At 39.5% G+C, this 18,474-nt stretch overlaps 1 protein-coding gene across 2 annotated transcripts in view; it reads left to right on the top strand.

The window, feature by feature from the left end:
• MAMDC2 (MAM domain containing 2) overlaps positions 1–18,474 on the top strand; it is a 68,932-nt gene that overhangs the window by 31,076 nt on the left and 19,382 nt on the right. For both annotated transcript variants that reach the window (XR_007245151.1, XM_048504655.1), the window contains exons 6-9: positions 2,654–2,910; positions 5,075–5,168; positions 7,572–7,718; positions 8,831–9,096. Coding sequence is in view for 1 of the 2 variants with exons in the window: in XM_048504655.1 (XP_048360612.1) it covers positions 2,654–2,910; positions 5,075–5,168; positions 7,572–7,718; positions 8,831–9,096 (764 nt within the window). In the remaining variant the exon portion in view is untranslated. The remainder of the gene's footprint in view (positions 1–2,653; positions 2,911–5,074; positions 5,169–7,571; positions 7,719–8,830; positions 9,097–18,474) is intronic.

Below are 18,474 nucleotides of genomic sequence, written 5' to 3'. Positions count from 1 at the left end.
TCCCTCACCAACATGACATCCCTTCAAATATCTAACATGGCTATCATATCACCTCTTAACCTTCTCTTCACCAAACTAAACATACCCAGCTCCCTAAATCTTTCCTCATGGATTCCAGACCTTTTACCATTTTGGTTGCCCTCCTCTGGACCCGTTCCACCTTGTCAATATCCTTCTTGAATTGCGGTCCCCAGAACTGTACACGATATTCCAGATGAGGTCTAACCAATGCAGAATAGAGAGGTACAATTACATCCCTCGATTTAGACACTATACTCCTATTGATACAGCCCAGAATTGCATTGGCTTTCTTGGCCGCCACATCACACTGCTGACTCATGTTCAGTTTGTGGTCTACTAAGACTCCCAGATCCCTTTCACACATAGCGTTGTCAAGCCAGATGTCACCTGTCCTATATCTGTGCATTTCATTTTTTCTGCCTAAGTGCAGAAAATTCATGTTTGTTTTGGCCCGGCTCTCTAATCTGTCCAGGTATTTTGAATTCTGACTCTGTCATTTGGGGTATTAGCTACCCCTCCTATTTTGATGTCATCTGCAAATTTGATTAGCATACCCTCTATTCCATCATCCAAGTCATTGATAAAAAATATTGAATAGCACTGGATCCAGGACAAAATCCTGTGGCACCCCACTACTCACTTCTCTCCAGGATGAAGATGAGCCATTGATGAGCACCCTTTGAGTTTGGTCAGTCAACCAATTACAAATCCATCTAATAGTAGCATTGACTAGTCCACATTTCACTAGCTTATTTGCAAGAATATTAAGTGGCACCTTGTCAAAAGCTTTACTAAAATCAAGGTATGCTATGTCCACAGCATTTCCTTCATCTACTAAGCTTGTCATTTTATCAAAAAAAGATATAAGATTAGTCTGGCGTGATTTGTTTTTCAGAAACCCATGCTGACTTTTTGTGATCACAGTATTCCCTTCTAAATGCTGGCAGACCGTCTGTCTCATGATCTGCTCCAGAATCTTCCCTGGTAATGATGTCTGGCTGACTGGACAGTAATTATTAGGGTCCTCACTTTTCCCCTTTTTGAAGATGGGGATAACATTAGCTCTCTTCCAGTTCACTGGGACTTCTCCTGTTCTCCAGGAGTTCTCAAAGATTATAGCAAGTGGTTCTGAGATTGTCTACCAGTTCGTTTATCTTTTATCCTGGGATGTAGCTCATGAGGGCCGGGAGATCTGAATTCATTTAAAGTAGCTAGGTGTTCCTGCACTATTTATTTTGGGCTGAATTTCTCCTACTGTATCTTCTGTTTCATTTTCCCTTGAATGAGCACTGTTTTTAACCTCTCTGGCAAGCCTCAGCTCATTGTGAGTTTTTTGTTTTTCTGACTTTCTCCCTACACATCCTGGTTACTTGTTTGAATTCCTCTTTGGTGACCCCCCCCCCCTTTCCATTTCTTGTACATATCTGTAGCTCAGTTGAAAGTTCTTTAGACAGCCATCCTGGTTTCCTTAGACACATCCCATTTCCCTTCCTCATTGGAACTGTTTGAAATTGTGCTCTCAAGATCTTACTTTTCCTCAATATTTTCCCATCAGCGGAAACCTCAGGGAGATACCTCCAGATCCCTAAACATCAGAGACTATGCCGTTGCGGATGTGGATCTATAGAAACCATAACTCATATTCTTCTGGAATGCTGTCTTCACAGTAACCTGCGCATGATTTTAATTCACCCTCTGCTGCTTCCAAGACTTGAGCACTCCAAGTTCCAGACCACTCGCTTTCTGCTAAGTGACTGTAATCCATCGATCACCTTGGCAGTGGCTAAATTCTTGGAAAGCATTTTAAACACCCGTATTTAAATGTTTTAAAAGTTTTCTCTTTTAAATGGAAATAATTTATATGCCATTAAAGGTTGAAATGAAATGAAGATCTTACTTTTAAGAAATTCCCAGCCTCCCTTCTCTTTTAGTATTCTTGACAATGGGATTGTACCTAGTAGATTCCTGCTTGGACACCAGTGTGTGGGGGGCAGGCCAAGGTGTTCCTGGGGGTAGAGCTGACATTAGTCGATTCCTTCTTGGGGTTTAGGGCTGGTGCACTGATCCTTGGACTTATGCCACCCTTTAGGTAGTATATGCTCTTTAAACCTGGGGCTTTCAGGCAGTGGGGGAGTTTGGGGGCTTTTCCGAGCTCCCCAGACTGCCAGAAAGCCCTATTGGAGGTGGCAGGGCAGTACCACACGGGGCACTATGTCCCAAAGCCTCCAGGTTTGGATGGGGCTGTAAGTACTGGATTGCCCTGACCAAGATTAGGTTAACCCAGGCTGGATGGGAGGTCACCAAAGAAGTCCAGGGCTGCTATACAGAAGCAAGCAATGTCAAACCATCTCTGTTTGTCTGTTGCCTCAAAGATCTTCTAAGTTTATTATAATTCAGCTGCAACTAGATGATACTTACCACTATTATTTATATTTTATCCCATTTTCACCAAATTTGACTCCTAATGCTGGTACAGGAGTAATTTGTGTCCTCTTTTCATTCTCTGTTCATTCTTGTAAGCTTCCTAATAATGTATATACTCAGTGCAGTTTGCAGCTGCTCTGTGTAAAATGTATTCATCTCAGATGTTTGAAGGGTGCATTGCATACAAACAGGATTTCTTTATTTTTAGGTCACTACATGTATGTGGACTCACTCTATGTAAAGCATTTTCAGGAAGTGGCTCAGCTGGTCTCTCCTAGAACAACAACACCTATGTCAGGCTGTTTGTCTTTTTATTATGAAATGCAGCAAGACAGTGGAATTGTTTTCACAGTCTACATGAAAGATATAACGGGCTTTTATGAAGAACTTTGGAAAGCAGACAGTACTGGGAATACAGAATGGGCTTTAGCAGAAGTTGATTTCAATGCTCCATACCCAATGGAGGTAAGGTCCACAAACATTTAACTTGTATGCCTGTGTACTGCCATTTTATGTAATGGTGAAGTGCCATTACATAAAATGATGTTGAAGTGCCATTTCTTTTTTATCAGTATAATGGAAAACTATTTTAAACTCTGATAGAACCTGAAAATCTCACTAGAAAGTATCATCTTACAAATTATTCTATAACCGGCTCTGATTTTGCTGGATACACTGCTTTGTCATATATCCATGGCACTTTGCAAGAAAATATGACCAAGAAAATATGCCAAAGTGAGGATATCTGATCAGTTTTCTTGTGTGGACTTGCTTGTGGTGGGAGAAAAAGTTGCATTTCACTACCCTAACATTGCAGTTTAGAAAGCTGTGAGGAAAATCCATCTTCACATGGTTAGTGTGCATAAGAAGCCATTTTAAGATAACCTAATTTGTCTCAAAGTGCCTAATTTGTCTTGAAGTACAATTCAACTGGGAGGGGCAGTTCCAGGGATGGTGTGATCCATGGGGAAGGGGCAGTTCCAGACAGCCAGGGATGGTGCATCTATACTGCCTCCTAAGGCAGTGGTTCTCAACCTTCCTAGTGCCACGACCCTTTAATAGAGTTCCTCATGTTGTGGTGACCCCCAACCCTAACATTTATCCATTTTACAGATGGAGAACACTGATGCAGAGAGTCTTAGGTGACCCCTGTGAAAGGGTCGTTCAACCCCCAAAGGGGTCCTGACCCACAGATTGAGAACCACATGCCTAAGGGGTTGCAAGCAGTGTGGGGACCAGTGGTATAGCTACAGAAAATGGAGCCTAGAGCAAGCACTGAAATTACATACCCAGATTCTGTTGCACCAACATGGCCTTCACAGTGGGACAATGGTGTCTGCACGGGAGGGGTGTGTGTGCCAAACCACCCTAGTTGTGTTAACTGGTAGAAAGAAAGCAAGAGAGAGAGAAAGGAAAGAAAGATAACAAAGGAGGGAAAGGGATTCGGGAGCTGCATATTAACTCCTCCACCAGAGCATTTGCTCTTTGAGTTGTCAAAGTGAGCATCCCTGCCATAACACATTCATGCCGCTTCCAAGAGTCCTTCTCCTCACGTGGATTGCACTGTTAGGTATGTACAAGGTAATTTTCCTACATAGAAATCATATATGATTTTCTGTATAGGAGAATGGCATGTAAACCTCACATACATTACTTCTGATTAACACAAATTTCACTTTTTTTGTGTATGTATAGTAGAGACTTAACCAGCAGCCGTGGCATTGGTCTATAGATGGATTATGGAAAATTGACACATACAGGTGACCTAAATATAAATAGCACTATATTCTATGACTACTGATATGTTCTTTTACTAAGTGATAATACTAGTACTTAGCTGCCTTGGTGGCTCTTGTAAAAGCAGAAAGGGAGATATACACATTTTGTAAAAAATTTTAAAAGGAAATAAACACTATGTCAGTCAAAAATATTTTACTGATACAACTTCACTTTAAAGTGTTGTATAATATAATTATTAGATGACTCATGTTATTTTTCCATCGCAGTTTGGTGACATGAAGAAAAGTTTTCAGCTAATTAGTTTGAGGTTACAAATTCCTTCTAATCTTTTTCCAAAAGATTGCTTTCTGAATAAGAAATTAAATAAGTAAATAAATAAATAAAATATCTGCAAGGATAACTCAGTTTGAGCTTGAGGCAGAAAATCTAAATGTAGATCCTGCCATGTGCAGTCATGCTATCAGTATGGCTGGATTGTGTGTTTATTCTTACACTTTGTGATTTTAGATGAGTTAGTCACTTAACTCATGTCTACCCCACTGATGTCTACTTACTATACTTCAATTTCCCTTGTACTTTTTCGGACTTGTGTGAGTATTCTGAGGGTCTTGAGTTTTGCCTTATTTTACTTAGACCTTAATGTCATTCTTCTTTTGAAAAAGGTGAAATGTTTTTAGTGACTGGGCAATGATTTGAAAGTGTGACTTCAAGTTTTTTTTTCCTGCTCATGTACACGATCAGATAACAATCTGAAGTGAGGCACATAGTCAAGAGATAACCTGTTCTGTGGTCAGTAATTTGCAATTCAATGGAAAATTTTCCTGAATGTTCAATTAAGTGAACCTTATGCATAGTGATAAAATAACTATTCCCTTGGTTTTGTTTCTAGGTTATTTTTGAAGTTGCTTTCAATAGTGCCAAAGGAGGATATATTGCCCTTGATGATGTTTCTTTCTCTCCAGTCTTCTGTAGCAATCAGACAGGTATATTTTTTCCAATTTCTTTTTCGATTGGTTCCAATACGTCAGTGAAATTTAAATGTGTGCTATTAATATACATTGTGTTCACTACCAGTTTTTTTGCAAAACAAATATCAGTAAGTGAACAAATAATCAGTGCATAATCAGTGCATAAAATAGTAGCATAGACCATCAGTTATAAGTAACCAATGTTACATGTTAATATTGAAACATCAGTAACAATGAAGTGAAAAGTACCATAGAAGGTCAACATGTGATTCCCACTTACCTGTTAATGTTAGAAAATCCTATCTGCGATTTAAAAATTAAATTTGTCATGAATGATTTTAATGGCATTCTGAATAGGCTAGTAGGAGCACAACTAATACTGAACTGGAAAACTAACATACATTTTCAGCATCATTCAAGTGTTATAAAACAAAACTTAATTTAAAAAGAAGCTGGTTTACCTCAGTGATCCTAAAATTGTCTTCCATGGCCCATTATGCATGAGGTATCTGCTGCGTGGCAGGGGCAAATGTCCATTGCAGCAACATTTCTTGTTCGTATGTATTTTCCCAATCTCCACTTTCAATTTCCATTCTCCACATGCCAAGTGACACCACTTTAAGCGTGACTTTAACTTTCTTTGCCATGAGAGTGGAGGAGATCTACCAATGAGCATAGCTTTGGTGCAGACATCTTCCCTCTGCCTGCCACCAGCTCCTCCCACTCCCTGGCACTACTTTGCACACCTCTCACCTTCCCTTTTTCATATTTGTTACTGCTCCAATTTTTGTTAATTATTATATTGATATATCGATATAAACACAAGAGGCTTCATAGCTGAGAGTTTTTATATAAACAGAGAAGCACTGCAAAATTGCTGTCTTTTATTGCATTTGAAAATATGGAGGTGAATAGCAGGACATTTTTCTCCAGGATCCTTGACAACCATAATTGGTATCTACTTGGATGCTATAACTCTTTTCCACTGTCAGCCTTGCTCTAAAGGAGGGAACCAATCTGAATGGACTAGATGAACCATTAATCTGATCCACTTCTTAATCCTTGCTCCAATGAAAGAAACCATCTAGATTGGACTAGGTATATCATTGGTGAGATCCAGCCAGGCTCTTTGTAAGGCTTGTTCCTATGGAGAAAACCGTCTTGACAGGATTAGATATACCATGGTGTGATCTTCACAAGTCTTATTCCAGTGGGGGAAGCCTTCTTTTACAGGATCACCATTCCTGACCAAGTAAGGCTCCTTGTGCCAAAGCTGGCTCCCCAGTAGAAGGGCCAACCACAGAATCAAATCCTTGTGCCACAGCTGGCTCCTCAATAGTAGGGCACCCTAGAGAATCAAATCGCTCCTACAAGATGGCGCCCGGACTAGACCGGTAGTTTGGAGCTCTGGTAGTTAGTATATTTTTTAGGCCTAGGAGGGGTTAGGAGTGTGAGTTTTTTCACTATTTTGAGAACTTTATTAGTATTAGTTTTTGTTCCTAGTACTTTCTCAACTGGACTGGATTAATAATGGATCAGCTTACTCTGTGCCTGAATTCATCTGTGGTTGGTTTGTGCTTTTGCTCTGGCAGGCGGCAGTTCGGTAAAATGAGTTGTTCTCCTGAGCTGAGAGGTGCCTCTAAGATTCTTGGACAAATCAGGGGTAGGGGGTTGGTGGCAAAGGCCCCCCAGTAGAGGCAGAGCAAGGGGGAATTTCGCCCAGGGCATGCCTGTGTCCTGCACATCTGCCACGCCCCGCTCCAGTATGTCCCCGAAACACCCTGGAACACCTCATCTTGCCTCACCACACCCCCGCACCAGGGGTGTGGTGAGTTCGTTATAAAATACACCTGAGAATTGTTTTACTTTTGATCATAAGTTTATTCATTGACAGCTTAATCCTGTGGGCCACCTTCAGTGTAAGTTTTGTGTATTACTTGTTGTTTTATACTGATCCCCGCTTATTTACCATGGTGCATTGCACAGAGACACATGCAGACCACCCAGCAGATCATTGTAGAAAATGAGAGTGTGTTAGTGTGCTCTGTTGCAGAAGTAACTTGAATTAAAGTGAGAGAGAGCTTTTGGGAGATACTCAGTTGAGAGGGAAGTGGATGAGGAAGACTGGATAGCATACAGGAAGCATTCACACATCTGCTTCTAATAGGCCCATTATATTATATAATAGGCCCATTTAAGTGCTTATGCACTTAAAACAGGCGAAAGCAGAAAAAATATTATCTGCCCACAGTGGACCGTTTACCATATTTTGTGTAATATTCAATTACTCAATATGAACAAGTAAAATAAAAAACAACAAAAGAAAACCAGACACTGTTGTTTGATAAATACTCATATACACTTGTGCCTTGCTTAACCACACACATTCGTCAGTTTTAATATTTTTTTGCCTTTCAGAAGTTTCCTTTGGTTCTACAGAAGCAAGCTGTAGCTTTGAGGAGGATTTGTGCAATTTTTATCAAGATAACATGGATGGCCCTGGCTGGAGCAGGGTAAAAATAAAGCCTAATGCATACAGGCCAGGAGACCATACGACAGGAGTGGGTAAGTAAAAAAAAAAACCCCTCAGACTGGAAAAATAAGTTGGATGTGCATATTAATTTTCTCAACAGGATGAAATTGTAGAACCTCATACACAGTACTATCTGGGAAATATTATTCTCTCCAGTTTTACTACCTCTAATGCCTTTTTATTCTGTTTGTTTGGCATATGTTTATCACTGTGAGGTATTTGTAGAGTCACTTATACTAGAAATATGCTTTCCTTGTGTGGAAGAAGTCTTCCCCAATGCAGAAAAGCCCCTTGATAAGGTATGTCTGCAAGAGGAAAGACCCTCTCTTGGAGAATGGATCTCTGGGATGCCAACCTCCAGATGGGATCTGGGGACCTCTCAGAATTACAGGTCATTTCCAGATCGCAGAGATCAGTTTCCTTGGAAAAAAATGAATGCTTTGCCAGGTAGACATTATGACTTTGTACCCCACTGAGGTCCCTGTCCTCCCCAGACTCCATTCTCAAATTTCCAGCAGTTTTCTGAACCTGGATCTGGCAACTAAATCCATCCCGGGATGGGGTGGGGGACCTGGCAACTCTAGACATAATGCATATTTCATTATTTATTTTCATACTGCATTTCTAGCCCATCTTGCAGGAGTATCGTCAAGGTTACTGAAAAAAGCTAAGGTTACAGATTTCTCTTCTTCACTTTCCCTTCTACATCAGTGTGTACCAGACAGGCTTTTGTATTAGCAGTCCACTGAATATCTAGCAGGGGAGAACGGGCTGCATGTCTTACCCTCACTTTTGTATTCAGCGAGTGGTTATCCTGAAGCTGAGTCTGCCTGACAGTAGAGTTCTAACTGGAAAATAAGATTTTTTCTGTAAAACATACATTATGTTACATCATGTGTTAATCTGCAATGTCAACTGCAACTTAGCTATGTGCAATTTAAAATATATCGATGGCAGAAACCTTATTAGGAGATTTTCATTTTAAAAGAGTTTGACAAACACTTCAAATTCTCTGTGTTATAATTTTACATTTGCCAGTGAAAATTTCCTGTAGCACAAAGATCTATAAAATGGTCGAAAGTTTCCTGAAGTGAGTAAATTGTAATAAATTGTTGAAAATATTTTAAATGACATTGTTTTTCAGGTTACTACTTGTTGGCAAATACAAAGTTTACATCCCAGCCTGGGTACATTGGCCGTCTATACAGCCCCACTCTGCCAGGAAATTTACAGTATTGCCTGCGGTTTTATTATGCCTTATATGGCTTTTTCAAAATGAGAGACAGTCTGGTTGTCTATATCTTTGAAGAAAACCATGTGGTTCAAGAAAAAATCTGGTCTGTCTTGGAAACTCCCAAAGGAGTCTGGACTCAAGCTGAAATCACCTTTAAAAAGCCCATGCCTTGCAAGGTAACTACCAATATTTCCTTTGAGGGTAATTTTCCCCCTTTTGTCCAAAGTGAGTCATGATAAAACCAGAGACTGAAATTTATGAATATCATTTTCTAGTAAGAATTTTATTGCAGATGACAGCGTGATCATGAAGTAAACTATTTGTTATTACCTTTATATGACAATTTTCTTCCATCATGGAACTGAAGCTATCTTTCATAGAAGTCCCATTTGGCCATTGGCCTGTCCCAAACTTTCTTAGGCTCAAGCAAGGTCACTGTATCATGGTTGCTTGCTAAACGGCTTGAGCAGTACACAGCTGTAAAGGAGTCTGGCTTCCAATTATTAAAACCTAAGGGGGACTTCTTTTTGGATGGGTGCTATCAACCAACCAGAGTATTACTACCTTTTTTTTTTTAAAGAGAATAACCAATGATTATCAGTATGTGAGTGAAATTTGAAATTGCCCATTGGTAACTTCCTATGGTTTTAATTAAAGAATGCATTGCTCCTTTCTAAACTAGAAAAACGTTCAGAGTGAAATAAAAAAAAGAATATATTCATATGAGTTAACATTACAGCTAGTTGACAGCTTCAGGTGGAATTGTTGGCTGTTAAAGATGGGCAGGGAGATCCTACTCTTTGGGCTCCTTTGGAAAGATGGTAAAATTCAGGAAGCTGAATTTGGCAGTCTCAGAAGAAATGTCCCAAAACAAATGAATGCACAAATGAACATGTGGCCTAGGTTCAGTCATGTGACAGTCACGCTTTGTTTGGTTATTTGAAGAAATGGGAAGTGAAGCCACAGTTAGATATTGGCAGACTTGTTTGTTTTTGCCAAATCTGCATCAGAGAACTCTTTGTGGGAATAGTTATGAATGTGGACTAGGTTAAAGTCAATTGGCTTTTATATACAAGAAGGTAGTTCCACTATTCACTTATAAATTTCAAAGATGCAGTACTCAGAATTGTACTCAGGTTTCTTCAATGAGCAAGTGCACTTGTCACTAGAGGTCAAGAAATTATTGTGCTATGGAGCTTTTATGCTGTACCATAATGAAGAGCATGCAGTTTTATCATTTTGATGGCAGAGTAAATGAAAATATTGAAAAATTAAATGTTCACATTAGAGATTAGGGAGAAACATTAGAAATGTTCACATTAGAGATTAGGGAGAAACAATCTACCAATAATGTCCTTTGTGCAGGATAAAAATATGTGGTAATTTTCCTGTGCTTGAATAAAACCTATATATATTATGCTCATGTAGGAAAAGATACAATTGTGTCATCAGGCCTGTTACTGGTTTTCTGGTTGTCTATGGAAATCATAAACAGTCCATGAAAGTGAATCATCTCTTGGCCATCCCTTAATGTCAAATAGTGATAGAATCAGACCTTTTTATCATTCTTGTAGGTCTTTGCCTTTAGTTATCCCTGTTGCTGCTTGAAGCAATTGATAAAACATTTTATAATCACATTTTGCTATGAGTTCCTCCTCACAGTACAGAGTTCCTGATATGGATATGAAAGCAAACCTACATTTTGTATTTAGTTGTACACGTTGCAGATGCTCTTGGAGCCAATGAAAGAACCAATGAAGGCCAATGAAAGAATGCTCTGTTTCTGAGGATGTGTAGGGTTTTTGTAAAATCTGCTTGAATTAGTCCACTGAAGCAATTTACTGGCAAGCCTTTTGTGTACAGGAAACTTGCAAATAGGTCAAGGCATTAATGTGATACTTGGAAAGCACCATCTCAGGACACTGAATGGATGTTTCCACTAAATAAATCCAGATTAATCTGTTGTTGTGAAACTGCAAATTAATCTATCAGCATCTAGCAGTTAAACTACAATCTGTATTTTAACATTTGAACTGAAAACAAAGACAACATCATTTCCCACTCTGCCGTAAAGAAAAAATAAAAATGCTCAAAACTCGGAATTGTCCTCACATATATTAACTTAAACTTTAGAATATTTTAGACTACACATTGTTCTGGGAGATTTTATGCTGCTTATTGTGAAAAGAATTCATGCTTCAGAGTTTATCAAAGAAAAATAGATTTGTAAGATTAAAATGTAAATCTACTAATATGCTGGGGAATAACTAAATACCATTAGCCTATTAACTTTTCGGTTCATGTACCTTCTTCCAATGTGTAACTGACTGGATATTAATGTGGTAAAAATGGCTTGCAGCTTTAGCTTTCTCTAGAGGCTTCTTTATTCCTTTCATTCCTCTTTGCTGGTACAATTTGAAAAATTATTTGGGGAAAAGAACATATGAAGGGAATGTTTTCTAATTTAGTGCCCTGCTATATATCCTTCTTATATTATACTTCAATGTGTATGCAGGTACTTCAATTTCCGCAGTAAATAGCTGCTGAAAACCATTTTCATGTGGAAATGTTCAAAGCAGGTTGCCTAAGTCTTTGAATTGTTACTCTGCATATAGAGTTTCAAGTTCAGTGCTATACATCCCTGGTGTAGCTGGTGCTGTTGTGGAGATTTGCCATGTGATTAAGTAGTTATATCATTAGGTAAGGTATAAATAAAGGTGTTATGGACACACTCATATGGAGAGGTAAAAAGATCAGAATTGTCCACTAGTTACATTCAACTGGCAGACTTTCATTTTCACAAGGAAACAGTTCATTAAAGTTATTATCGCTTCAGTAGAAGTACTCTGTAGCATAAATTCTGGAAGTGGAGCCCTAATCAGAGATATCTTGTAGAAATGATACATCCACCATTTCCAATTTGCAACTGGAAACTGCAACATAGGTTTTGCTGAAAAATATGCCAATGTAATAGAAAGCAACGCAATACTGTGATGAAATATTGCCATATATTACATTGAAATTAGGCAATGGCTTCTAGACAGTAGCATCTTCCTCATGAGGAAAATCAATAAATCTTTGTGCCAAGGCAAACACATCAAATCCAGGTGAGCACCCTTAACTTCATTCCTTACATTTATTTATGCAGAACCAGATGGTTCTGTGCCAGACTCCTCTTCAGAATATTTGCCCTTGTCAAGATCAAAGGTTTTCCGCTTTCCTCATCTCTTTGGCAGGAAGATGCAGAGCAGAGAAGCTGCCAGTTTACACTCAACACTTACAAATTGCAACTTGTTTTCTTGATAATTTAAAGTAACTTGCCTGGAGCAAGAACCACATCATGGCAGAAGTGGAAATTTTGCTGTTAATTAGTTTCAATGTATGCTGCATGCATATGCTCCCTTTTTCATATGACTGTGGTGCATCTGCTGTGCCCAGTGAGTTTGCTGGGCCAATAGAGATGGAATTGGAACATGCCACTATTTGGTCTGATGAAATGTGATATCGTTCATCTGTCTCATTTAATTACCTGCACAGGCTGTTAAACTATCATAGGCAATGGCGTAATGCCCATTGGGCAAGGTGGGCAGCTGCCCAGGGCATCACCTTGTGGGGGGCATCAAAATGCTGGGTTTGTTTTTGGGTATTTTAGTGGTTTTCCATTTATGGCCTGCAGGGGGCGCAGTTTTTAGGCTAGCGGCACCAAAATTTCAGCGTATCATCAGGAGGCTGTCCTTATGCTACCCTCCAAGTTTGGTGAAGTTTGGTTCAGGGAGTCCAAAGTTATGGACTCCCAAACAGGGTGCCCCTATCCCCCATTGTTTCCAATGGGAGGTAATAGGAGATGGGGGCTACAGTTTTGAGGGTCCATAACTTTGGCCCCCCTGAACCAAACTGCACCAAACTTGGGGGGTATCATTAGGGCAGTCTCCTGATGAGACCCTGAAAGTTTTGAGACTGTGCCTTCAGAAATGTGCCCCTCCCACAGCCTGCAACCCCCCATTGACAGCAATGCAGAAAACTCAATGCAGAACAAAGATTCTTGGGCAAATTTTTAGGATGTTCCTGCAGGGGGTGCATTTTTGGATGTATCGGAATCAACATTTCAGGGTATCATCTGGAGATGATGGCACCCCCCAAGTTTGGTGCAGTTTGGTTCTGGGGGTCCAAAGTTATGACCCTCAAAGGGTAACCCCCATCTCCTTAGCAAAGAATGGGGGATGGGGCACCCCCTTTGAGGGTCCATAACTTTGGACCCCCTAAACCAAACTGCACCAAATTTGGGGGTACCATAAGGACAGTTTCCAGATGATACCCTGAAATATTGGTGCCGATACATCCAAAAATGCGCCCCCTGCAGGGACATCCCAGAAATTTGCCCAAGAATCTTTGTTCTGCATTGAGTTTTCTGCATTGCTGTCAATGGGGGTTGCAGGCTGTGGGGGGGCACATTTCTGAAGGCACAGTCTCAAAACTTTCAGGGACCCATCAGGAGACTGCCCTAATGATACCCCCCAGGTTTGGTGCAGTTTGGTTTAGGGGGCCCAAAGTTATGGACCCTCAAAACTGTACCCCCCATCTCCTAGTACCTCCCATTGGAAACAATGGGGGATGGGGGCACCCCCTTTGGGAGTCCATAACTTTGGACTCTCTGAACCAAACCTCACCAAACTTGGGGAGTACAGTACAGTAAACCTTTATTAGGCATAAAAAACTTGGGGAGTAGCATAAGGACAGTCTCCTGATGATATGCTGAAATTTTGGTGCCGCTAGCCTCAAAACTGCACCCCCTGCAGGCACCAATGTTCTGGTGCAAAAAAAATTGGTCGTGGTGGAGTGGCCGCCCATGGCGGGGGGGCATCCAACTCAGGTTTTGCCCAGGGCTATAGTTTGCCCAGGGCTGCCTCGTTACGCCCCTGATCATAGGGTGTACCAGTTACTGGTTCAAAGGATTGTTCACTGGAGATTCCTTCTGCAAGAATTGCTAGATGGATCTTTTTGTCAATCTTCCATTTAACATTTGGTTTTGTGTCATAGTTATACACAATTTTGTGGGGGAAAGCCTGATGCTAGATCTAATTAACTTGAAAAACAAGCACACAACGAGAGAGCCAGTTGAATTGATGTATGTTGATAGCCCATCTGCAAGCGATGTGAATCACCTGAAATCATCAATAGAAGTATGTTGATGGAGTTTACACATTTCAGCGATCTCTTTCTTACATTGTGTAGCTTGTACATGGTGTAAATTTATTTTTTAAAGTTCTTTTATTGTTTTACCAACAAAAAGTGTACAGAATAATCCAAGAAGTCTTTATTCTAATCTGGTTATTAAAGTATCATATATACATGTTTTACAATTGTCTATTGATATGCATATATATGAAGACACACAGTAGTCTTATAAGTATAAATAATATCTTAAGTAATCAGATGAATACATAAAATCTAAAGTATAACTCCCATTTCTCATTAAATTCCTGTTTTGGTCTTCTATTTACAGGATTGGTCAGTTTAGCTATGTTAGAGTACTCTTGGATTGTATCTCCCCAGTTCTCCTTGTCAGGAAATTTTCCCATTTTCCAACTGGAAGTGATTGAAACTCTGGTTGCTGTACATGAATAATTGTACATGAATAATTATAATTTTGTTAATGAGGTTTTTTTTAAAAAGAAGCCTAGCAATATGGTCTTGGGATCCATTCAGAAATTAATCTACAGGACTTTTTGCACTTCTGAATGAATTTCTTTCCGGTACTTTTTCGCCTTTTACAGGTCTGCCATATATGAAAGAACGATCCAATTTTTTCTCGACATTTCCAACATGTTTCCTTATATTTTTTGTCGATTGTCGTAACATCTTCTGGGGTTAAACAGCATCTAAAAAAGCATGGTTCTCTATGGGCAGCAGACCTATCCTACATGGTCCCAATGCTTTTCAATGGGAGTCTATTGAGTAGCTAAGATTCTGTTATACATGTCTTCAAAGATAGTTCAAAAAAAAAAAAAGGAAAACTATATGTTGCTGGAATTGGCAGGTGTGTTCTCAAGAGAGAGAGCCAGAGTAAGGCAGAGCCAGATTGGGAAAGGCAGAATGCAAGAGAGAGAATTCTCAGAGCTGACAGGAAAAGAATATTATCTCAGAAAGGCTAGATAGCCAAGTGTTGGAGAAGGACATCAGAAGGCCAGGGTGGTTGTATGATACCTGAGTCTTAAGTCCAGAGGAAAGCCTAATCACAGGGACAATACTAAAACCACACAAAGGGCTTGGTTATAGCCTCTGCAGAGATAGCTCCCAGATATGGGATCAGAGAGTCTCTGAGGGTATGTCTTGCATAATTGTCAGAGTCAAGAGAGGGCTTAGAGGAACCCCAAATGTTGCTCTGTTTAGCCCAATGTGAAACTCTTTAATGAAAAGGGTGGGTGGTTTAGATGTTTGTTCAGGTCTGTGTAGGAAGGTTTACCCTGAAGGAAGTAACTTAGCAAAAGAAGATTTATTTACAATAAGTCAGCATTCTATTGGTAACAACCAAAGTGAATATCTAAGAACTGTTTGTAACATCCAAGCGTACCTGGCTAAGAAAAAGTAAAGAGTAATAATCTTTATAATATCTAATCTAATAATTCTATAAATAAACATTCCAGGGTGTAAACAGATTTGGAGGAAAAAGTGAAATCTCCTCACAGTGGTAAATTTCCCTCAATGGTGGCAGCACGATATAGCCTGATAGGATCAGCCTAAAGAGCTTGTGTGTGTAGGGTGTGGGATGTGCCCGTGCCCTACTGCCGAGTTGCTCTCAAAGCTACTGTTTCTCCCTCAGCAGCATACGGGGTATAGAGGATCCTTTACTGGATAAGGATTCCTTTACGGTGGTGCCAAGTGGTGGGAATCCTTTACAGTGGCAGAGGAACCTTTACACCTGTTTGCAAGTCTGCTGTCTCTAATTTTATTATTATTTGCCTTGGATCTTTAGTCCAATCTGTAATCCAAACCAGACGTGCTGCCTGATAATATAGCTTAATATTAGACACAGTGATATCTTTTCTTTTCTTTTCATCTTGTGGGGCTGTAAATCTGATTCCGGGTTTATTTGAAATTTTTATTGTTTATTTATTTGCGTTTGTCAGTCTTTAAAATTTTGTCTTGTATATAAATTGGTAAAATTTGAAATAAAAAGTTTAACTTTGGTAAGATGTTCATTTGAACCACAGCTATTCTGTTACCCAAAGTGGAGGGAAGTCGCTCCCTTTTAGAATGGGAAATTAGCGAGAGCAGACTATTGGCATAACTAGAGGTTAGGCAATGTGAGACCATGATTGCCTATGTATATGGGAGTCAGCTTTTGCAAGAAACTTGCAAAAGAGCAAAAAGTTTAACAATTTTCATTCAGGGATAGTGGGAGTACACAAGCACACAATAAAAATCAAAGCAGCAGAACATACACACAGTCCTAGGATATAAGCAGTTGTGAGGGGATAGGTCTGGAATAGATGAGGAAATTGGGGAATTAAAGGTCTAGGAGCAGAATGGTCCAATGAACAGAACTGAGGGACCTGCACTTAGCTCTGGAAGAACAATGCATTGTGGAGAAATATCACAGCCAGAAATTGTCTAGAGATATTGAACACTGACTACTGGGAGAAGGGGCTTCTTATAGGGAAAAATGGACCCTCAGGGTTATGCAGAATGATCCTTAATTTCCCAGGACAAAGAAGAGTCCTGCCTTTCAGGGGAAAGACAAGAGACAGACATCAACCTTAAAGGTTGGGTTGTTGGTCTAATGGACTTATGGTCCAGGCTTGGGAGTGTCTCCAAAGGGGAATTTAACTGATGGGATTACAGCTGTAAAACAATGACAATGTAAATGAAATGGTTTGTGGATGGCTTTAGAGGAAGAAACATTAGTTAGTACAACACTGGGCAGGTAAACACATTAGCACATCCATTGTCTTCACGGGGGTGTATGGTTCAGGGCTGGAGATGGGAACTCTATCCAGAGTGAGGTATTTGTGTTCACTTAATCCTGTTAGGAAGGGTGTGAGAGAAGTATTGTGCAGGCTGATTTGGAGGGAGACAATCCAGATATAGTTCTTATCCCTTAAGGTTCACTGAGCCACTGCAAATAATGGGCTCCCCATTTTGACACTGTATTGCTAAGCACTCTAAGGGTTGGCTGAGGTGGGTAGAAATGCCACTGTCTTCCAAACAGGATCCCTTTGATCCACCATACGTCGGTCTGGTAACAATTCTTCCAAGTCATGATAATTTTAATTTAGTCCATTTTAATAAATCTTATTTTTTTCAGATAACAGAATAATTATTTTAAAATAATGTTTTGTTTTGTCCATTTTTATTTCAACCTAAGTATTTCACACTCTTGGAGTAAACATTACAATTCATAACTTTACCAATCTCTGTTACTTTTTGTTATGTTAAAAAGATTATGATAATCTTTGTTTTCTTTCATAAATTTTGTAACCTGAAAGTGTTCTGTATTGATCTATCTGATCCATCAAATGTTTAATTGATAATTGAGGATTTATAGTGATCAGGACTATGCTGTCTGCATAACTTTTCATCTTAAGTTCTTCATCAATTTTTGTACCCTGAATTTTATGGTCTTGTCTGATTTTTGACACTATCACTTCTAATACTAAGTTAAACGAGAGTGGAGACAAAGGGCATCCTTGATGTGTACCTTTTCAATTTGTAATTGCTCAGTGAGAAAGCTATTTATGAGTAATCTGTCTTGTTGTTTAGTATATATACTTTGAATTCAATTATAGAATCTGTAGCTGCATTGCAGATGTTCCAAGATTTTCAGCACAAAATCCCAAGAAATATTGTTCTTGGTAATTAGTATGAATTTCAGCTCAATTCCTTATAGAATATAGATGTTTCAGACACTCTCCAGGGGAGAAATCACATCTGTAAATTTAATCTGCTGCTTCTTTCCAAAAACCTACATGCTTTGGGCATAAATCAGAAAAGTAGCAGTGAGAGAAAATTGCTACCTACAACAGAGGGAGTCTGAATAGATTTTCCTCTTATTCAATGATGCTGCTATTAGTTTTTATAAATAGAACCAGCTCTCTTGTTTAAAAATTCAGTAAAATATTTTTTGCTAAGGCAAATATGTAATTTGCATTATTGCCTCTCAACGGTATCACTGCACGTAAAAAACCCCACACCATTTCAACTGTGTTATCCCATTCATAGAATCAAGGGCAGTCAATAATTATGAATAGTTTTTGTTTGGTCATCAGTGCAGTGTCCTGGTAAAACCAGTGTAAATTGTTCCATGTGGTGACTGGGCTCAAAGAGCATGCTGTTCATGTTCCACACACAGTCCAATCATTTTATTTCATTTATTTAAATATACCCCACTCTTCTCCCCTAAGCAGCCCAAAGCATCTGATAGCAACAAAACAAAACATACAATACACATGGACCAAATACACAAACGAACAAAAAAAACACCCCACCTTGGACTGATCAGGATTCACTGGTGGCTCATGCAGTGGCACTGGCTGTAAGCCCTAAGTAAGAAACCA

The sequence above is a fragment of the Sphaerodactylus townsendi genome, linkage group LG07, assembly GCF_021028975.2.
Source record: "Sphaerodactylus townsendi isolate TG3544 linkage group LG07, MPM_Stown_v2.3, whole genome shotgun sequence".
Lineage (NCBI taxonomy): Eukaryota > Metazoa > Chordata > Lepidosauria > Squamata > Sphaerodactylidae > Sphaerodactylus > Sphaerodactylus townsendi.
This window is presented reverse-complemented; position numbering and strand designations above follow the sequence as displayed.